The sequence below is a fragment of the Schistocerca gregaria genome, chromosome 6, assembly GCF_023897955.1.
Source record: "Schistocerca gregaria isolate iqSchGreg1 chromosome 6, iqSchGreg1.2, whole genome shotgun sequence".
NCBI classification, from domain to species: Eukaryota; Metazoa; Arthropoda; class Insecta; order Orthoptera; family Acrididae; genus Schistocerca; species Schistocerca gregaria.
The window spans coordinates 577,580,078-577,602,714 of record NC_064925.1 but is presented as its reverse complement, the minus strand read 5'-3'; the positions used below and the strand labels follow the sequence as shown (position 1 = coordinate 577,602,714).

At 44.4% G+C, this 22,637-nt stretch overlaps 1 protein-coding gene across 2 annotated transcripts in view; it reads right to left on the bottom strand.

Annotated features, from left to right (window-relative positions):
• Nucleotides 1-22,637, bottom strand: part of LOC126278111 (sister chromatid cohesion protein DCC1) — a 127,594-nt gene that overhangs the window by 30,611 nt on the left and 74,346 nt on the right. For both annotated transcript variants that reach the window (XM_049977992.1, XM_049977993.1), the window contains one exon: nt 8,855-9,074. In XM_049977992.1, the coding sequence (XP_049833949.1) occupies nt 8,855-9,074 (220 nt within the window). The remainder of the gene's footprint in view (nt 1-8,854; nt 9,075-22,637) is intronic.

Below are 22,637 nucleotides of genomic sequence, written 5' to 3'. Positions count from 1 at the left end.
TGTTTAAAAAACAAACTGAATCACATTAAACTGACTGCAATTGTTATCACAAAAATAAATTACATCGAAAAACCCATTGTGGAAATAGTACCAACAGATGTCAGTACATCGTGGGAATGAATTGCGATCGAGATCTTTTGGTTGGTTGGTTAGTTGGTTGGTTGGTTTGTTTAAAGAGAGAAAAGGGACAAAACTATGAGGTTATCGGTGCCTTGTTCCTAATAAGACAGTGCCACTAGTTTGAGAATAAAACGAACAAAACATATAACACAAAAAGAAAGGAAAAGCCGCAAGAACGAAGGAAAGGCAACAAACACTAAAAGGAACAAAAGAGGACAAGAAAACAACAAAGAGATGCTAGAAACAGAAGAGAGTAAAACATGAAAGCAGATTGCAGTGGCTGGCCAACCATGAGAATAAAAAGGGAAAGCCAGTCACTCTGCAACACATTAAAGCCTCCACCCTAAAAGCACTAGGGTGGAAGACACAGAGGGACAAAGGACATGCGCTAAAACCTATATATAAATATAAAACCCACTCTCACAGATAAAACATAAAACTAAAGCTGCTGTGGAGGCATTGTCGCCCAACACCGAAGGCATAGTGCTGGGAAAGTTAAAAGTCTGCCACAGAGGGGCTAAAAGTGGACAGTCCAGCATGAGGTGGACAACTGTCATTTGGGAGCCACAGTGACACTGAGGTGGGTCCTTGCGACGGAGTAGGTATCCACGCGTTAGCCACGTATGGCCAATGCGGATCCGGCAGAGGACAACTGATTCCCTGCGAGAGGCCCGCATGGAAGACTTCCATATATTCATAGTCTCCTTAATGACATGCAGTTTGTTATGCATGCTGTTATGCCATTCCGTCTCCAAAAGCCGGAAAACCCTGCGGGTCAGCTTCGGACATGCCTATTTCCAGAGCTGGTTTCTGGATCGCCTGTTTGGCCAGCCTGTCGGCAAGTTCATTGCCGGGGATACCGACATGTTGTGGGGTCCAAACAAACACCACGGAGCAGCGGGACTCTTCCATGGTATAGACGGACTCCTGAATGAACGCTACCAGAGGGTGGCGAGGGTAGCACTGGTTGAAAGCTTGTAGGCTGCTCAATGAGTCAGTACACAGGAGAAATGACTCACCAGGACATGAGCGGATGTACTCAAGAGCATGAGATATGGCCGCCAGCTCTGCAGTGAAAACACTGCTGCCAACTGGCAAGGAGTGCTGCTCAATATGTCCTCCATGAACACATGTGAAGCCTACATGACCATCAGCCATTAAGCTGTCGGTGTAAACCACTTCAGAGCCCCGGAACACGTCAAGAATCAAGAGGAAGTGACAGCGGAGAGTGACGTGGTTAATGGAGTCCTTAGGGCCATGTAAAAGGTCCAGACAAAGCTGTGGCCAAGGCATACACCATGGAGGCATATGTGAACAGACTGCAAGCAGAGGTGGTAAAGGGAAGAACTCCAATTCGAATTCGGAAAGTAGGGACCACATGCAAACCGCAATCGTTAGCCCCGATCTGGGCCGCCGATGCGGGAGATGGACTGCCAAGGGCGGGAAAAGGAGACAGTTATTCAAATTGCGGAGGGGAACTATGAATGTGTGCTGCATAACTGGCGAGCAGTTGCTCAAGTCTGACCCGTAGTGGAAGGACACCAGCCTTCACCAGTACAATGGTCACCGAACTCGTCCTAAAAGCTCCTGTTGCTAATGGAATCCCACAGCGGTGCACAAGGTCGAGTAAATGCAATGCTGCAGTCACTGCTGAACTATAAACCACACTACCATAGTCCATTCGGGATTGGACAAGGGCTATGCAGAGCTGCAGCAATGTGTAGCAATCTGCACCCCAATTGGTGTTGCTCAAGCAATGGAGGGCATTGAGGTGCTGCCAGCACTTCTGCTTAAGCTGACGAAGATGAGGGAGCCAAGTCAATTGCGTGTCGAAAACCAATACTTCGGAAATTATGTGTCTCCACTAGAGTGAGTGGATCGTCATTAAGATAAAGTGTGGGTTCCGGATGAATGGTACGATTCCGACAGAAGTGCACGACACATGACTTTGAGGCTGAAAACTGGAAGCCGTGGGCTAGAGCCCATGACTGCACCTTGTGGATGGGTCCCTGGAGCCGCCACTCAGCAACAACAGTACTGGAGCAGCAGTACGAAATGCAGAAGTTGTCTGCATACAGAGAAGGTTAAGCAGAGGGCCCGACTGCTGCTGCTAGACTGTTAATGGCCACTAAAAATAGAAAGACACTCAATACAGAGCCCTTGGGACTCCATTCTCCTGGATATGGATGGAACTATGGGAGTCGCCAACTTGGACACGGAAAGTATGGAGTGACAGGAAGTTTTGGATAAAAATCGGGAGTGGTCCCCAAAGACCCCACTCATACAATGTGGCAAGGATATGACATCGCCAAGTCGTGTCGTATGCTTTACGTAAGTCAAAAAAGACAGCAATCAGCTGTTGCCGTTTGGAAAAGGCAGTTCGGATGGAAGACTTGATGATCAAAAGATTATCAGTGGTAGAGCGACCCTGACGGAAGCTGCCCTGACATGGAGCCAGCAAGCCACATGACTCCAGGACCCCACCCAACTGCCAACATACCGTATGTTCCAGCAGCTTACAAAGAACGTTGACGAGGCTGATGGGCCAATAGCTATCCACATCAAATGTGTTTTTACCGGGTTTGAGCACTGGAATGAAGGTGCTCTCCCGCCATTGCGATGGAAAGACACCATCGCACCAGATCTGGTTGAAGATGACGAGATGATGTCGTTTGTAGTCAGATGAGAGGTGTTTTATCATCTGGCTGTGAATCCGATCAGGCCCAAGAGCTGTGTTGGGGCAATGTGCAAGGGCACTGAGTAGCTCCCACTCTGTAAATGGGGCTTTATAGGATTCACTGCATCTTGTAGTGAATGAGAGGACGTTACGTTCCACCCACCGTTTGAGTGTGCGAAAGGCTGGGGGGTAATTGTCTGATGCAGAGGCTCGAGCAAAGTGCTCAGCAATCGCGTTTGTGTCGGTACATAACTCGCCATTTATGGTAACACCGGGGACAGCTGTTGGGGCCTGGTACCAGAAAAGACGTTTGATCTTTGCCCAGACTTGGCAAGGTGCCGTGTAGCACCCAATGGTGGAGATGTATCTCTCACAACAGGCCTTCTTCCGATGTTGGAAAAGGTGGCGAGCACGGGCACGGAGCCCTTTAAAGGCTATGAGATGCTCCAGGGAAGGGTGCCACTTATGCCGCTCCTTAATTGCGTCAGTGACTTCCGACGACCACCAAGGGACACCCTCACACTTTGGGCACCCTAAAGAGAGAGGGATAACATTTTCTGAAGCAGAAATAATTGTGCTAGCCACCTGCTCAACCATCACATAGATGTTACCATGTGGGGGAGATTCAGCGGTGACAGCAGAGGTGAAAGTTCCCCTGTCTGCCTTGTTCAAAGCCCATCTGGGCAGGCGTCCATGTGCCTGATGCTGGGGCAGTGACAGGAAGATGGGGAAGTGGTCACTACCACACAAGTCGTCATGTGCACTCTAGTGGATAGATGGGAGAAGTCCTGGGCCACACATTGATAAATCGATGGCCAATTAACTACCATGCATCACACTGAAATGTGTGGCAGCCCCAGTATTTAAGAGACAGAGTTCGAACCATGACAGTAAAGTTTCGACATCTCTGCCTCAGCCAGTAAGCATGATACCACCCCACAAGGGGTTATGGGCATTAAAATCCCCCAGTAGTAGGGAAGTTTAGGGAGTTGATCAATCAGTGCAGCTAATACCTTCACGGGTATTGCACCATCTGGAGAAAGGTATACATTGCACACAGTTATTTCCTGTGTCATCCTTATTCTGAGAGTGCAAGAATTCAAATACCTAGAGGCACTTTTCACTGAGAACTCGTCATGTGAAGCAGAGATCAACGCCAGAATTCAAGCAGGAAACTGGTCTTACCACAGCCTAGCACAACTGCTTCGGTCCAAATATCTCTCCAGACAGTTCAAGATTTGACTATACAAAACCCTGATCCAGCCTGTTGTTCTATATGGCTGTGAGACATGGAGTATCCGGAAACAGGACTTCCATAAGCTCCTTGTCTTTGAGAGAAAAGTGCTTCGGAAGATCTTCGGTCCGGTTCTGGATGCAGATACAGGGGAATGGAGGATCAGATACAACCAAGATCTTGAGGAACTATACCAGCAGGTCAACATAGCAGGAGCTGTGAAAGCCAAACGAATGCAGTGGGCCGGCCATGTAGCCCGGATGGAGGATCACAGATGGCCTCGGAAGCTCCTGGATTTCACACCTACAGGAAAGAGACTGCCAGGGAGACCCAAGAAGTGTTGGAGGGATGGACTCCATGAAGATTTAAAACAAATGTCAATAGATGTGGACGAATGGCGGATAGCAGCAATGGACAGAATACAGTGGAGGAGGAAACTTGTAGATGCGTGCGGTCCACTGGGCCTGGTCACGTAGTAGTAGTAGTAGTAGTAGTAGTAGTAGTAGTAGTAGTAGTATCCTTATTCTGACAGTCACTGCTTCAAGAGCGGTTTGAAGGGGTACATGTTCACTAGAGACCGAGTTTAGGACATAAACACAAACTCCACCTGACACTCGATTATAGTCGCTCGGTTCTGGTAACATCCCTTATAGCCACGGAGGGTAGGGGTCCGCATTGCTGGGAACCAGGTTTCCTGGAGGGTAATGCAGATAGGCGTTAAGCTTAACAGTTGCCGTAGCTCAGCCAGAGGGATATAGGGCTTTACATCACACCGGTAGACCATCACCTTGACCTTCTCGGCCAATGTATCACCCTCAAAGGCCAAGACGAAGGCACCGGTGACAACCTGGTTATCCTTCCGACCCCAGTGGACACGCCAGACGAAATTTACACATTGCCACTCTAAATTGGCGCGCATCTCATTGTCGGACTGCAAAAGAAGGTCTCTATGAAATATGATACCCTGTACCATATTTAAGTGATGGTTACAGAAACATCCCCCAACTTGTCACAAGCAAATAACTCCCGTGACTGGGCACAGGATGCTTTTTTGATGAAGACTGACCCAGATCTAATTTTGGACAAGCCCTCCACTTCCCCGAACTTGTCCTCTAAATCCTCAACAAAAAACTGAGGGTTCATCGTCACGAGAGATTCCCCATCAGCTCTCAAACATACAAGGAACCGGGGCGAATAAAATCTGCTGTCATCCTTAGCCTGACGTTCCTCCCATGGTGTGGCCAGAGAGGGGAACGAGTTGGGGTCGTACTTCTGTGCACTGAATTGAGCTCGTGATCACTTAGAGACTGCTGGTGTTTCACCACCAGCAAGAGGTGATGGACTACGCTTCATCGGCTGTCATCCGCCCTGATGCCACCCACTCCGGCCAGTGGCCCTCCTCACGGGTGCCACCCAGCCACAGCAAAGGCCACCTGGCTGGTGGCTGGATGGCCTTTGCCAGGAGTCCCGATGCGCCAGGGGGATGGGCATCTACCCCTCGGCATACGTGGGGAGTTAATGGCACAGGCATCAGCAGAGCAATCCCTATGTGGTCAGGGGGCTAAAACCAACAGGGTGCATGGCGGCCCCACCACAATGGACTGGCTACCATGCTGGATATCAGGTGCAAAGAAGTCCATGGTCATTGCCAACGCAGAAATCGACACTGCATACTGCATTGCAGAAAACACAACCAGGAAGGTGTTCTCGCCAAGAGATGGAGAATGGGCAGGACTGTAATGCGACGACAAGAAAGTGGGCTAAAGATCTCAATGCACGGTGCACCTTGTAAGGCGCCCTTCACCAACTGGCTCACTCTTTGGGAAAATTTTGAAGAGTGGAGGTCAAACCCTACAGGGGACCATCACAAAGGCTGAAACGTGTGAATCTCCTTTTAGTTGCCTCGTACGACAGGCAGGAATACCTAGGGCCTATTCTACCCCTGGACCCGCAGAAGGACGAGATCTTTTATTTATGTATTTTTTGTTGTTGTTGTTACATAAGACCTGCACCCTAGAAGATATCGCCACTGCTGCTCAAGCACAAGATTACGTTGGAGGGGGCACAGTGACACCAGCTTGGTTGTGAACTTGTGTCAGTGCAGGGTGGGGAGTAGCAAGTGGACAGGAGTCACACTTTGGTGACAACCTGAGAATGTAAACAGTGTACTTTGGCTTTTTATGAACATCTACCATGTTTAAACCACAGTTCACCTGAATTTATTTGCACTCAGAATTGAAATGACTTTAAAACTGGGTAAATACTCAAGAATAGCATACATTTCTGCAGGAGATGCTAAAAGTCTATCTGGATTTGGACTGGTGGCATTCTTATGTATTTAGTGCTGCAATACTGTCAACACGCACTGTGAGTTATGATGGGAACGGTAGCAGCTGAGTCAGCTGCTGGTTCTACACAACCAATGAGAGAAGGGCAGGAAGATGATATGTTTGCAAGCAAGAGATACTGTACCATTCTCACGTCAGTACACAAGCGAAATACACCATAAACCAGCTGTGTTCTCAGGTTCCACTATAACCACAACTTTAGAAATCTTAACATATTTGGAAGAAACAATCAAATATTTGTGACAGAGGCAATATAAGTTTCACAGCTGTCCTATGATGATGATGGATGATGATGATTACAAATAGTGATACCATAGACAACAGGCATGGTTAACAAAAATGGGAGTGAAGATAATAATTAATGTTAACAATTCTTTTTGTTTATTTTATTTCCCTTGTGTTATCAAAATGTGGGCATCAATAAACTGCACATGTTCAGAAAGGTGCACTGTCGATGTAACCATTTCGACCAGGGGCGGGCAAACATTGCTTGAGGCTCATGAGCGCACAGTGCTGCACGTGTGCAATCGTCATCCGGGGCAGTGGCGACAGCCGGCAGGTTGCGGCAGTGTAGTGCCAGGCTAAGCTGCGGACGTTGATGCGAAGTGACCACTACGTAGTGAACGTTGTATTTCAAGAACCGGAAAATGCAGAGTGAAACAAGGAAACAGAGAACTGGAGATTTGCTATCTTTTAAAAAGTAATGCAAGAACCACTTTTTCTTTGAAAATTCGAAATGTTTAATATGTGGCAATATTCTCACTGGTCAGCGGGAGTTTAGTATTGAAGGCCATTATAATGAATTTCACAAGGACGAGTAAAATTTACTGTCGGATTCTGATCGGATGGGGAAATTGAGTTTAAGAAGAGCGATCTGACGATACTAGATGAATCTGTCGTAGTTGCTGTTGTCACGAGAGATCTGCGACTTTCTTTCGTCATGTCTCTCATCTAACTGATATAACATTTTATGGAGCACTGCTTTCGACTTTTCAGGAAGACAACAATAATAACCCAGCAGTACATGCAAGTTATAAGACTGCGCTTAATATAGCGAGAGCTGGAAAACCATTTGCTGAATTAATAAGTCTCGGTTAAGAGCAAACATCAGTGATGAAAATTTACGTACCTCTTTGCTTTTGCCTGTATGTAGAAATTTTGTTCCAGTATTAAACGTATTGTAAACTCCACCTGTGATAATTAAATAAAACGTATCGTAGGTAATAGGTACTCTTTCAAACCATGATTTCTTTCAAGCACTCCTACTAACGTTATTGCTTCATTCAATAAAGAAAGCTACAAAACAAAATGCATTACAGAGGAAGGAGGGGACAGAAGGTATGGTGGGGAGGGGAGAGAAGCGGGTGGCCAGCTTGCCCTTGTGTGCATGCAGAACACCTGTTAACTGCACGAGTGCAAGTGCGCCACACACGTGCAAGATTCCTGGCCGCCCCTGATTTAGACAGATACCTCACATCGATAAAAGTTTGTAATTTTGATTAGTCAGAATATGCTAAAGCAACAACTGAAGACTAGCAGATAAAGACAAACCGCAGTTTTTTGCAAAATGATATACCACAGAACGAAAAGGGATAGAGAGAGAGAGAGAGAGAGAGAGAGAGAGAGAGAGAGAGAGAGAGAGAGAGAGAATGGATAAACATAATTCATGACAGTAGTAAAAGTAATAAATCACTGTATAGTTGACCCCCCCCCCCTCCCCTCTCTATGTTGCCCAAGCTAACTACACTGGCAACATTGAAGGGAAGAGTTGTTTATGGTTGAAAGAGAAATGTAGGAAGCACACAGGATAGGAATGTGGCACTGGTGATAGAACAGAGAAGAAGGTGGACTTCAGAGAGAAAGAAGTGAGTGAAGAAGGAGTGAAGTGGGATTAAGGGGACAGGACTGGAGGGAGTTGTGGTACAGGGACTACGGGAGACTGAAGCAAAGAGGATGGCATGATACAATGCGCATGTCCCTATGTCTATCGAATATGTCCCTAATCCTCACGAACCAGACACAAAGCAGCACCTCTTCATCACCTCTGACTGAAACAATTTAAGTATGCATCAACTATTTGATGAACCATTATCTTTACACTTTCCTTTGTTTATATTCCACTAAGTACTTTTTATTGCCATATTTCTATCTATTTACACCAAAGATTCCACTTTTAGCGGAAATAAAAGATGCAGACATCATTACAGCATAACTATGGTAATTATTACACAATCTTACACTGATCCTACTTGTATACTCTCACATACAAAACAATTCCAATTGTCACTCTGATAAAATGCTCAATCTTACAAATTAATCTTGCATGGTGAACAGCAAGTGTAACTACATATTTTGTGCATATTCTTAAACACAGCCAGTGCTATACATACAAAGGACATTAGCAACAGAAATAATAATGCTTCTACCTGTCAAATACACAATAAATTATTTCACGGAACAAATGATATAGTTTACCTTTTATGCATACAGATTGCGTCTCCTGCAGAGCTGCTTTCAGTTCCATTCCACTTGCCTGCACATGTTCTAAAAGATCGTCAAATGTATACAACTGTCCCTGTAATTCATCTTCCAGTTCTGGACCGCGATAAGGTGCTTCCTTCAAAAGCTGATATAGTTTCTTCAATTTTGGTTTTGATGGATGCAGTTCAAAATATTTGTAGAAAACACCCAAAACCTGAACACACAAAACTGAAATTTATTATAAAACAATGGAAAATCCATAATGGGTCATAACAATATTATAAAAAGGACTGGTGCTACTCACCATATAGTGGAGATGCCGAGTGCAGATAGACACAACAAAAAGACTGTCACAAAATGAGCCTTCAGCCAACAAGGCCTTTGTCAAAAATACACACACACACACACACACACACACACACACACACACACACACACACACATACACACGACAACAGTCTCTGGCAGTTGAACCCAGACTATGTATGGGCAGCAGCGCATCATGAGAGAGACAACTGGATGGGGGTAAGGAGGAGGCCGAGGTGGGGAGAGAGAGGGATAGCAGGGTAGGGGTGGGGGACAGTAAAGTACTACTACACTTCGAGACAGCACTGATGGCCTCTCGGTCGACGATGCGCAGTTGTCTACTGCGCAGCTGGCCAATGAGCACCTCGTGCTGTCTGAAGGTCCGTCATATTTCAGAGTTTTACCATGTTTTACACGTGCAAAAGTGCGGTTGGCTGATTTCTGTTGTATACTGGACCTTCTCTGAGTTTTATCGTCTGAAACACCTAAACATCATCAAGAGTTTCACAAACAGGCAAGAGACCTTATTTTTAGAGTGTACTCTTTCTTTAAACGAGGCAGTTTCAGGCGAGCCGATCTGTGAGGTTGCCAAGGTGCAGGAACGCACTGCAGTGGCCTGTGGCGATACTGGTGTATGAACTGTCAGGCGACTTATACAGGAGGCGAAGCTGTCAGAGCAGGCAGTCGGCAATGTGGTGTTTCGGTCTCCAGGGAAGAAACATAGCATTCCAAAAAGGGTAAAAGAAATCGACGAGTTCGATTAAAATGTGTTACGTCGCAAGGTTTTCGAATTTTATGAAAGAGGCGAGTTCCCCACAGCAGCAAAATTGTGCACTGTTATGCACAAAGCTACTGGGTTTGATGGAAGTGCAAGATCAATGCAAAGAATGTTGAAGAACATTGGATATAAATATGTAAAGTCCAATGACGGGCGCAAATTTTTAATGGAGTGTAATGATATTGCTGCTGCTAGGATTACGTTTCTAAGAAAAATGCACGATATCAGATAAAAAGGAACGTCAGCTGTCTATTACTTGGATGAGACATGGTTAATCAAAGCCATACTAGAAATTTTATTTGGCAAACAACAGATGGACAAAGCAGTTTGAAAGTTCCAGTGGGAAAAGGAGGGCGTCATATAATATGTCATGCTCGTTCTGCTGCTACCGGGTATGTGCCTGAAAACAAACTTATTTTCAAATCAAAATCAAAACCACGTCTGACTACCATACCGAAATGAATGGAGAAACATTTCGAGAATGGTTTCAGGACCAGCTATTGCCTTATTTGCATCCAGACTCTGTCACTGTTATGGACAATGCAAGCTATCACCCTGCTGTCCTCAACAGGCCTTCGGCTATGAGCACGAGGGAAAGCGGTATTGTGTCTTGGTTGCGAAACAATAACGTAACGCACAATGAAACACAAATGAGAGCAGAACTTTTGGAACTGGTGAAGATGTCAAAGACCAGCATTGAAAACTACGAAATCGACTCCATAGTTCAGCAATACGGACTCAGTGTGATACAAGTGCCTCCTTATCACTGCCATTATAGCCCCACTGAACTGGTGTCGGCGCAGGCGAAGAAATACACGGCAGACAAAAATACTACATTTAAAATAGCCGACACTGAAAGACTAGCCCATGAAGCAATAGAGAAGATCACCGTTGCTGATTGGGAAGCTTGCGTGCGTCACACTGACAAACTGCGAGAAGAAGATTACCAGAGAGAAGTTGTCAGAGATGAAATAACGGACTTGTTAATCGCCAGTCTGGCTCTCATATCCAGTGGCTCCAGTTTCGAAGGTAGTGACGATGAAAGCTCCGAGTAAAAAGGTGTATGAATGGAATGTAAATTTACTCTGTAATTACCACAAACATTTACTTTCTTCTCAAGCTGTCAGCGCTGTAGAAAGTAGTTCAGTGGAATATCTATTCTGTAATGACAATTTTATTTTACTTCGTTTTTTTCTTTAAATTAAATGCCTTTTCATGCTGTAATCTGTTTTATTAATCCAGACACATTTAGAATTTTATTTTAAGGCATCATCGGTGGTTATCATCTGATGTAGTACACTGCAGCTATTATATGCCGTCATGTAGATTTTAAAACAGTTCACGCCCTTATTTTTGCATAAATAAATTTTACTTATGATTATATGCATAAATAAGGACGTGAACCGTTCTTAAATCTACAACGACCGCGTATAGCCACAGTGTACGATTTCAAATGATATCCACTGATTATGCCTTTAAATAAAATGTGGAATGCATCTGGATTAATAAAACAAACTGCAGTTAGAAAAGGCGTTTACTTCAAAACACCATTATTTATATACTTGCAGTGGATAACGGCCATTCAAACAAAATTTGTTTATTTTACTTCTCTCTCTATTATGTCTACAATATAACGTAGATTAAAATACTGTTCATCCTGGGGACTGGGGTGGGTGTTTTAGATTTGATTCTTTCGTCTTTTTATTTACAAAGCAAGAGGAATGGAAGGTGTAATCTTTCTGTAAGGTGCAATTTATTATAGAATCCATTCTGCAGGGAGAGAGTATGTATCATTATTTCGTAATGTAGTTATGACTGGGAAAGATTGAATAGAGATTCCATTCTTTTATGCGTATGTCGCAGTTATTAGGTACATTTAATAAATTTATCACGGAACAGGGAGTAGAGCACCGTGAAGCTGACAGTAGCGAGACAGGTCAAACACCGGCTAAAGCAGCTGTCCATAACATAGCTGCCGTCAATTCACCCATCGCCAAGTTGACAACGCAGCACTCCTAGGAAGCTGACGGCGCGGCGACAGGCCATTAACGCTGTCGTGGGCTATAGTGGGAACATGCAGGGATCAGGTGGAGAGAGGGAGAGCAGTTATGTGAAGCAGGTTGAGAGGTTAGACAGAGGGCAATAGGGGGGGGGGGGGGGGGGATAGCAGAAAATGAGAGAAGACTGAGTGTGTTGGTGGAATTAGGACAATGACTAATGAGGGTTGACACCAGGAGTGTTATGAGAATGTAGGATATACTGCAAGGAGAGTTCCCACTTGTGCAACTCAGAAAAGCTGGTATCGGTGGAAGGATCCACATGACACAGGCTGTGAAGCAGTCAGTGAAATTGACAACACTGAGTTGAGTGGCATGCTCAGCAGCAGGTTGATCGAACTGTTTCTTGGTCACCGTTTATCGGTGGCCATTCATGCCCGTAGACAGCTTGTTGGTCATCACGCCCATGTATAATGCAACAAAGTGGTTCCAGCTTACCTTCTGGATAACATGACCAGTTTCATCGTTAGTCATTGTCCTTACCCATCTAGTCCCTTCCCTGTTTCCATTCCATTCCAGCACTACACAGCCCTCTATTCCACCAACACACCCAGTCCTTTTACTTCTCTCCTTTTCTGCTGCCCATCCCCCCCCCCCCCCCTCCTCTCCCTCACTTTCCATCTAACCTCCTGATTGCACCTAGCTGCCCTACCCTCTCTCCACCTAGCCCCTGGATGCTCCCACTAGCAGCAGTTTACTGTCCCCCCACTCCTACCCGACTATCCCCCCCCCCTCTGCCTCCTCCTTACCACCATCCTGATCATGCACTACTGCTCATAGTCTGGCTTCAGCTACCAGAGACTGTGGTCTGGTCGTGTGTGTGTGTGTGTGTGTGTGTGTGTGTGTGTGTGTGTGTGTGTGTGTGTGTGTGTGTGTGTGTGTGTGTGTGCGTGCGTGCGTGTGTGTGTGTGTGTGCGTGCGTGTGTGTGTGTGTGTGCGCGTGTGTGTGTGTGTGTACAAAGGCCTTGTTGGCCGAAAGCTCATTTTGTGACATTCTTTTTCTTGTGCCCATCTGCGGCTCAGCATCTTTTGAGTAGCAGCCATCCTTTTCATGATACTGTTGAAATGTCTTATAGATTACCTTCATTATTCTTAGGTTTAGGCTTTACGAGAAAAGGCTCAGTACCATCCTGAAAGCATGAAGTCTGATGTGGCTGTTGGATGGTTTCCACAGGCAATAATTTTCCTTTAACATGCTGTTAATGACAACGAAATCCTTCATTAAAAGAAGTTTTTCAGTGCTTGAGATGAATCTCCCACTTAAGCAATATCATAAAACATAACAAGAAACATAAAATACATATCTGTTGTTGTTATTATTGTGGTCTTCATTCTGAAGACTGGTTTTATGCAGCTCTCCATGCTACTGTATCCTGTGCAAGCCCCATTATCTCAGAGTAACTACTGAAACCTTCATCCTTCTGAATCTGTTAAGCTTATTCACCTCTTGGTCTCCCTCTATGACTTTCACCCTCCACACTTCCCTCCAATACTAAATTGGTGATCCCTTCATGCCTCAGAATGTGTCCTACCAACCGAATCCTCCTCTTAGTCATTTTGTGCCACAAATTCCTCTTCTCCAAAATTTTATACAGTACCTCCTCATAACTTACATGATCTGCACATCTAATCTTCAGCATTCTTCTGTAGTACCACATTTTAAAAGCTTCTATTCTCTTCTTGCCTAAATGTTTATCAGCCATGTTTCACATACATACATCACTACAACCCATTCAAATACTTCCAGAAAAGAGTTCCCGACACTTAAATCTATACTCAACAAATTTCTCTTCTTCACAAATGCTTTCCTTGCCACTGGCAGTCTACATTTTATATCCTGTCTACTTCTACCATTCTCGGTTATTTTGCTACCCAAATAGCAAAATTCATCTACTACTTGAAGTGTCTCATTTCCTAGCCGAATTGCCTCAGTGTTTTGCTTTTGTTGATGTTCATCTTATATTCACTTTTCAAGACACTGTCAGTTCCATTCAGCCGCTCTTTCAAGTCCAGAATTACAATGCCATCGGGAAACCTCAAGGTTTTTATTTCTTCTCCCTGGATTTTAATTTCTACTCCCAATTTTTGTTTTGTTTCTTTTACTGCTTGTTCAATGTACAGATTGAATGGCATCAGGGATAGACTACAGCCCTGTCTCACTCCCTCTCAACCACTGCTTCCTTTCCATGCCACTCGACTCTTGTAACTGCAGTATGGTTTCTGTACAAACTGTAAATAGCCTTTTCCAACCTGTCAAAAGCTTTATCTATGTCTACAAATGCATAACCGTGGGTTTGCCTTTCCTTAACCTAACTTCTAGAATAAGTTGTAGGGTCAGTATTACCTTGTGCGCTCCTACATTTCTATGGAATCCAAATTGATCTTATCCAAGGTAGGCTTCAACCAGTTTTTCCATTTGTCTCTTAAGAATTTGTGTTAGTATTATGTAAACACAAAATACTAAAAGGTATCAGATAGATTATATAATGGTAAGACAGAGATTTAGGAATCAGGTTTTAAATTGTAGGACATTTCCTGGGGCAGAAGTGGGCTCCGACCACAATCTATTGGTTATTACCTGTAGGTTAAAACTGAGAAACTTCAAAAAGGTGGGAATTTAAGGACATGGGATCTGGATAAGCTGAAAGAACCAGTAGTATACACAGTTTCAAGGAGAGCATAAGGGAACAATTGACAGGAATGGGGGAAAGAAACACAGTAGAAGAAGAATGGGTAACTCTGAGGGACGAAGTAGTGAAGTCAGCAGAGGATAAAGTAGGTAAAAAGACGAGGGCTAGTAGAAATCGTTGGGTAACAGAAGAAATATTGAATTTAATTGATGAAAGGAGAAAATATAAAAATGCAATAAATGAAGCAGGCAAAAACAAATACAAACGTCTCAAAAATGAGTGACAGGAAGTGCAAAATGGCTAAGCAGGGATGGCTAGAGGACAAATGTAAGGATGTCGAGGCATTTATCACTAGGGGGTAAAATAGATACTGCCTACAGGAAAATTAAAGAGACCTTTGGAGAGAAGAGAACCGCGTGTATGAATATCAAGAGCTCAGGTGGCAACCCAGTTCTAAGCAAAGAAGGGAAGGGAGAAAGGTGGAAGGAGTATATAGTGTGTCTATACAAGGGCAATGTTCTTGAGGACAATATTATGGAAATGGAAGAGGATGTAGATGAAGATGAAATGGGGGATATGATAATGCATGAAGAGATTGACAGAGCACTGTAAGATCTGAGTGGAAACAAGGCCCCGGGAGTAGACAACATTCCATTACAACTACTGATGGCCTTGAGAGAGCCAGTCCTGACAAAGCTCTACCAGCTGGTGAGCAAGATGTATGAGACAGGCGAAATACACTCAGATTTCAAGAAGAATATAATAATTCCAATCCCAAAGAAAGCCGGTGCTGACAGATGTGAAAATTACCGAACTATCAGTTTAATAAGTCACAGCTGCAAAATATTAACACAAATTCTTTACAGACGAATGGAAAAACTAGTAGAAGCCGACCTTGGGGAAGATCAATTTGGATTCCGTAGAAATACTGGAACACGTGAGGCAATACTGACCTTACTACTTATCTTGGAAGAAAGATTAAGGAAATGCAAACCTACGTTTCTAGCATTTGGAGACTTAGAGAAAGCTTTGGACAATGTAGATTGGAATACTCTCTTTCAAATTCTAAAGGTGGCAGCGGTAAAATACAGGGAGCGAAAGGCTATTTACAATTTGTACAGAAACCAGATGGCAGTTATAAGAGTCAAGGGACATGAAAGGGAAGCAGTTGTTGGGAAGGGAGTAAGACAGGGTTGTAGCCTCTCCCCGATGTTATTCAATCTGTATATTGAGCAAGCAGTAAAGGAAACAAAAGAAAAGTTTGGAGTAGGTATTAAAATTCATGGAGAAGAAGTAAAAACTTCGAGGTTCGCCGATGACATTGTAATTCTGTCAGAGACGGCAAAGGACTTGGAAGAGCAGTTGAACGGAATGGACAGTGTCTTGAAAGGAGGATACAAGATGAACATCAACAAAGCAAAACGAGGATAATGGAATGTAGTCAAATTAAATTGGGTGATGCTGAGGGAATTAGATTAGGAGCTCCAATGTTAGGCGCGTAATGGGGCCCCTTAGGGATACGGCGGCTAAGGAGGGGAAGAAATCCAGTGTGCACTCCGTGTGCATTCCGGGAGGAGTCATTCCTGATGTGGAAAAGGTCCTTCCGGATGCCATGAAGAGCACAGGGTGCAGCCAGCTGCAGGTGGTGGCACATGTCGGCACTAATGACGTGTGTCGATTGGGATCTGAGGAAATTCTCTCTGGATTCCAGCGGCTATCTGATTTGGTGAAGGCTGCCGGTCTTGCTTACGAGATGAAGGCAGAGCTCACCATCTGCAGCATCGTTGACAGAACCGACTGCGGACCTTTGGTGCAGAGCCGGGTGGAGGGTCTGAATCAGAGGCTCAGACGGTTTTGCGACCGTATTGGCTGCAGATTCCTTGACTTGCGCCATAGGGTGGTGGGGTTTCGGGTTCCGCTGAATAGGTCAGGAGTTCACTACACTCAGCTGGCGGCTACACGGGTAGCGGAGGCTGTGTGGCGTGGACTGAGCGGTTTTTTAGGTTAGAAGGGCTCGGGAAAGTGCGGGATGGGCTGCAATGTCAAAGGGTGCTTGGCAATTACAGGACGTGCTTGGATCAAGGAACAGTCGGAATTATAGTTGTAAATTGTTGTAGTTGCGCTGGAAAAGTCCCTGAGCTTCAAGCGCTAATAGAAAGCACAGAAGCTGATATCGTTATAGGTACAGAAAGCTGGCTAAAGCCTGAAATAAGTTCTGCAGAAATTTTTACGAAGTCTCAGACGGTGTTCAGGAAAGATAGATTAGGCAGAATTGGTGGTGGAGTGTTTGTGTCTGTCAGTAGTGGTTTATCTTGTAGTGAAGTCGAAGTAGATACTCCGTGCGAATTGGTGTGGGTGGAGGTTATACTTAACAGCCGAATTAAGTTAATAATTGGCTCCTTCTACCGACCCCCAGACTCCGATAATACAGTTGCGGAACAGTTCAGAGAAAGTTTGAGTCTCGTAACAAATAAATACCCCACTCATACGGTTATAGTTGGTGGGGAATTCAACCTACCCTCGGTATGTTGGCAAAAATACTTGTTCAAAACCGGTGGTAGGCAGAAAACGTCTTCCGAGATTGTCCTAAATGCATTCTCCGAAAATTATTTCGAGCAGTTAGTCCACGAACCCACGCGAATTGTAAATGGTTGCGAAAACACACTTGACCTCTTGGCCACAAACAATCCAGAGCTGATAGAGAGCATCATGACATACAGGGATCAGTGATCACAAGGTCATTGTAGCTAGGCTCAATACCATTTCTTCCAAATCCATCAGAAACAAACGCAAAATAATTTTATTTAAAAAAGCGGATAAAGTGCCACTAGAAGCCTTCCTAAAAGACAATTTCCATTCCTTCCGAACTGACTATGCGAATGTAGACGAGATGTGGCTCAAATTCAAAGATATAGTAGCAACAGCAATTGAGAGATTCATACCTCATAAATTGGTAAGAGATGGAACGGGTCCCCCGTGGCACACAAAAAAGGTCCGAACGCTGTTGCGGAGGCAACGGAAAAAGCATGCGAAGTTCAGAAGAACGCGAAATCCCGAAGATGGGCTAAAATTTACAGACGCGCGAAATTTGGCACATACTTCGATGCGAGATGTCTTTAATAGGTTCCACAACGAAACATTGTCTCGAAATTTGGTAGAAAATCCGAAGAAATTCTGGTCGTATGTAAAGTACACAAGCGGCAAGACGCAGTCAATACCTTCGCTGCGCAGTGCCGATGGTACTGTTATCAACGACTGTGCCGCTAAAGCGGAGTTATTGAACGCAGTTTTCCGAAATTCCTTCACCAGGGAAGACGAATGGAATATTCCAGAATCAGCTTACACTACACTCGTTCGTCCTCTGTTAGAATATTGCTGCGCGGTGTGGGATCCTTACCAGGTGGGATTGACGGAGGACATCGAAAGGGTGCAAAAAAGGGCAGCTCGTTTTGTATTATCGCGTTATAGGGGAGAGTGGCAGATATGATACACGAGTTGGGATGGAAGTCATTACAGCATAGACGTTTTTCGCCGCGGCGAGACCTTTTTACGAAATTTCAGTCACCAACTTTCTCTTCCGAATGCGAAAATATTTTGTTGAGCCCAACCTACATAGGTAGGAATGATCATCAAAATAAAATAAGAGAAATCAGAGCTCAAACAGAAAGGTTTAGGTGTTCGTTTTTCCCGCTCGCTGTTCGGGAGTGGAATAGTAGAGAGATAGTATGATTGTGGTTCGATGAACCCTCTGCCAAGCACTTAAATGTGAGTTGCAGAGTAGTCATGTAAATGTAGATGTAGATGTAGATGTAGAAATGAGACACTTAAAGTAGTAAAGGAGTTTTGCTATTTTGGAAGTAAAATAACTGGTGATGGTCGAAGTAGAGAGGATATAAAATGTAGACTGGCAATGGCAAGGAAAGCGTTTCTGAAGAAGAGAAATTTGTAAACATCGAATATAGATTTATGTATCAGGCAGTCACTTCTGAAAGTATTTGTTTGGAGTGTAGCCATGTATGGAAGTGAAACATCGACGATAACTAGTTTGGACAAGAAGAGAATAAAAGCTTTCGAAATGTGGTGCTACAGAAGAATGCTGAAGATAAGGTGGATAGATCATGTAACTAATGATGAGGTATTGAATAGGATTGGGGAGAAGTTTGTGGCACAACTTGACTAGAAGAAGGGATCGGTTGGTGGGACATGTTTTGAGGCATCAAGGGATCACAAATTTAGCATTGGAAGGCAGTGTGGAGGGTAAAAATCGTAGAGGGAGACCAGTGAATACACTAAGCAGATACAGAAGGATGTAGGTTGCAGTAGGTACTGGGGGATGAAGAAGCTTGCACAGGATAGAGTAGCATGGAGCGCTGCATCAAACCAGTCTCAGGACTGAAGACAACAACAACATTATGCAAACATGACTCATTCAACTGATAATGCGGTAATTTATACATCTGTCAGGACCTACTTTTATCATCATATCAAAGTTAAAAAAGGTATAATTCTTAGCAAAAACGTTAATTATTTCTCTCAAAAAAGCTATAAAAATGGATTTACTGGGATATTTCTGCAGATTGTAAAACAACATTAGGTAATTTTCAACAATGCTACAATTCATCCATTCAGCCCATAATTTAAGCAGTGGGAATTTCAGGTTGTAATATCAACAGTAATAGGAAAAGGATAGATTGCTATTCGCTGTAAAGACAACCCACTGAACTGCTGACAGGCACAACGAAAAGACTGTAACACATATCTTTCGGTCAAAGCATTCTTTGGGAAAGAAAACACTCACACATTCACACAAGCAAGCACACCTCATGCACACATGACTGGTAGCTCTGAGTGGACCCACTAATTAACTCATTCATACAGGATATCCCACAGATTCAGAAAATAATTCCAACAGTATCCAACATGCAAAGTTATAACAAAACAGCAAAAGTAATTATTAAACTATTTACACAATTAACCAACATTGCTCTACTAAAATCTACTTGTGCTTCAAAGAGGAATAACATAATCATATAGAAAAATGCAACCCTTAAAAAGTGTGCTGCTTCCTTGGTTATTCTAAGGCATTGCTGTTTATCTATTTCTGCTTACTTAATATTTACACAAGTACAATAATAACTGTCCACATACAATATTTATCTGTGTACTAAACAGTGAATGCCTATGTACAATAGACACTCATATTTATAAACAGTTTCAAATCCCCAAACCCAGCTAGCAGATATACTGAAGGTTAAGTGGAAAAGAAAGTATATTTTAAGTTTCAACTCTTTAAGTATTTCCAATTTCTTACCTTATATCTGTACATAGTTTATGCAAAAAACTGGAGTAGGTGTAGAATACTACTCTGAACCCTACAGAATCTACAATGAAATTATGCATATTTTATTGTAGTTGTGTAAATTACAATTAGTATGAAAATGTTATTTATGAGTATATTCTCATAACAAGACTTCATCAGATTATCAAATGAAATGTTGCACCATGGAGTAGGAACAATGAAACAGTAATGTACTTTTCAAATGTTTTTTGCCTATCAGGGCAGACTGTTAACTGTAAATTGTACCATAATCAACTTTATGCTCTCATAACTCACTCCTTTCGCTGTCAGAGCGAGATTATATGGTGATTTATGGAATAAAGGACACACTGAAAAATGTACTGGTTATGTTTAGTTTTGCTGTCAAAGTAATCATTTATTAAAGAAAAATAAACAAGATACATCATGAGGAATTAGATGATTGTGAAATTGCTAATTTTGTCTAATTTCCTAAAAGTATCTAAAAAGGAATTCAGGGTGTAAACAACACATTACTATGTAAATTTTGAAATCATTTTGTCAACTTTAGCTGTTTATAAGTGTTCAAACAAATGTTCCAATAAAGGTAATCAATTTTTGAAAATACACTCCTGGAAATTGAAATAAGAACACCGTGAATTCATTGTCCCAGGAAGGGGAAACTTTATTGACACATTCCTGGGGTCAGATACATCACATGATCACACTGACAGAACCACAGGCACATAGACACAGGCAACAGAGCATGCACAATGTCGGCACTAGTACAGTGTATATCCACCTTTCGCAGCAATGCAGGCTGCTATTCTCCCATGGAGACGATCGTAGAGATGCTGGATGTAGTCCTGTGGAACGGCTTGCCATGCCATTTCCACCTGGCGCCTCAGTTGGACCAGCGTTTGTGCTGGACATGCAGACCGCGTGAGACGACGCTTCATCCAGTCCCAAACATGCTCAATGGGGGACAGATCCGGAGATCTTGCTGGCCAGGGTAGTTGACGTTGGTGGCACGGGATACATGCGGACGTGCATTGTCCTGTTGGAACAGCAAGTTCCCTTGCCGGTCTAGGAATGGTAGAACGATGGGTTCGATGACGGTTTGGATGTACCGTGCACTATTCAGTGTCCCCTCGACGATCACCAGAGGTGTACGGCCAGTGTAGGAGATCGCTCCCCACACCATGATGCCGGGTGTTGGCCCTGTGTGCCTCGGTCCTATGCAGTCCTGATTGTGGCGCTCACCTGCACGGCGCCAAACACGCATACGACCATCATTGGCACCAAGGCAGAAGCGACTCTCATCGCTGAAGACGACACGTCTCCATTCGTCCCTCCATTCATGCCTGTCGCGACACCACTGGAGGCGGGCTGCACAATGTTGGAGCGTGAGCAGAAGACGGCCTAACGGTGTGCGGGACCGTAGCCCAGCTTCATGGAGACGGTTGCGAATGGTCCTCGCTGATACCCCAAGAGCAACAGTGTCCCTAATTTGCTGGGAAGTGGCGGTGCGGTCCCCTACAGCACTGCGTAGGATCCTACAGTCTTGGCGTGCATCCGTGCGTCGCTCCGGTCCGGTCCCAGGTCGACGGGCACGTGCACCTTCCGCCGACCACTGGTGACAACATTGATGTACTGTGGAGACCTCACGCCCCACGTGTTGAGCAATTCGGCGGTACGTTCACCCGGCCTCCCGCATGCCCACTATACGCCCTCGCTCAAAGTCCGTCAACTGCACATACGGTTCACGTCCACGCTGTCGCGGCATGCTACCAGTGTTAAAGACTGCGATGGAGCTCCGTATGCCACGGCAAACTGGCTGACACTGACGGCGGCGGTGCACAAATGCTGCGCAGCTAGCGCCATTTGACGGCCAACACCCTGGTTCCTGGTGTGTCCGCTGTGCCGTGCGTGTGATCATTGCTTGTACAGCCCTCTCGCAGTGTCCGGAGCAAGTATGGTGGGTCTGACACACCGGTGTCAATGTGTTCTTTTTTCCATTTCCAGGAGTGTATAATTGCTGTCACAGTGCCACGACATTTAACAGTGCCGCCACAACAGTACGCTCAAACGGCGATAGAGGCGCTCCGCAACTCAGCTGAGCGCGGGAGCGCTACCTAGCTACGAACGGCGCCGACCACATGTCACGGTACGGCAGTCGAATAAGAGATACTGAGTTGTTATCATGTAACCAGCTATTGTTTCTAAGTGAGTGTGTTTGAATATCCACGCAATTATTGGTGATTAAAGTTATAACACTTTTTAGCGACGAGGTCGGATATTTTCACTGCGTTGTGGATTTGTGTGTTCAGGACGGGGCAGACATGGAACAGCTTATGCAAGCACTCATTGAACAACAAACACAGCTGACAGCTGCTACTCAGGCACAACAAACACAGCTGACGGCTGCTATTCAGGCATTGCCAACGTCGCTTACTCATTGTCTGTCTTCCTCTTCTCCGCCTCCATTCCCTCCTTATGACGAGGCTGCTGAAGACTAGGAGAATTATGAGAAGCGTTTGCGGCAACACTTCTTGGCTTTTGGCATTGTCGACGCTCCTATGTGTAAGTCATTATCACGGATCTATCAGCTGCTATCTCCGTTAGCCCCTCTGCGGGAACCTGCCTCTCTGTCCTTCCAAGAAATGTGTGACTTATTGTTTAACTATTACCGAAAAAACACCCACATCGT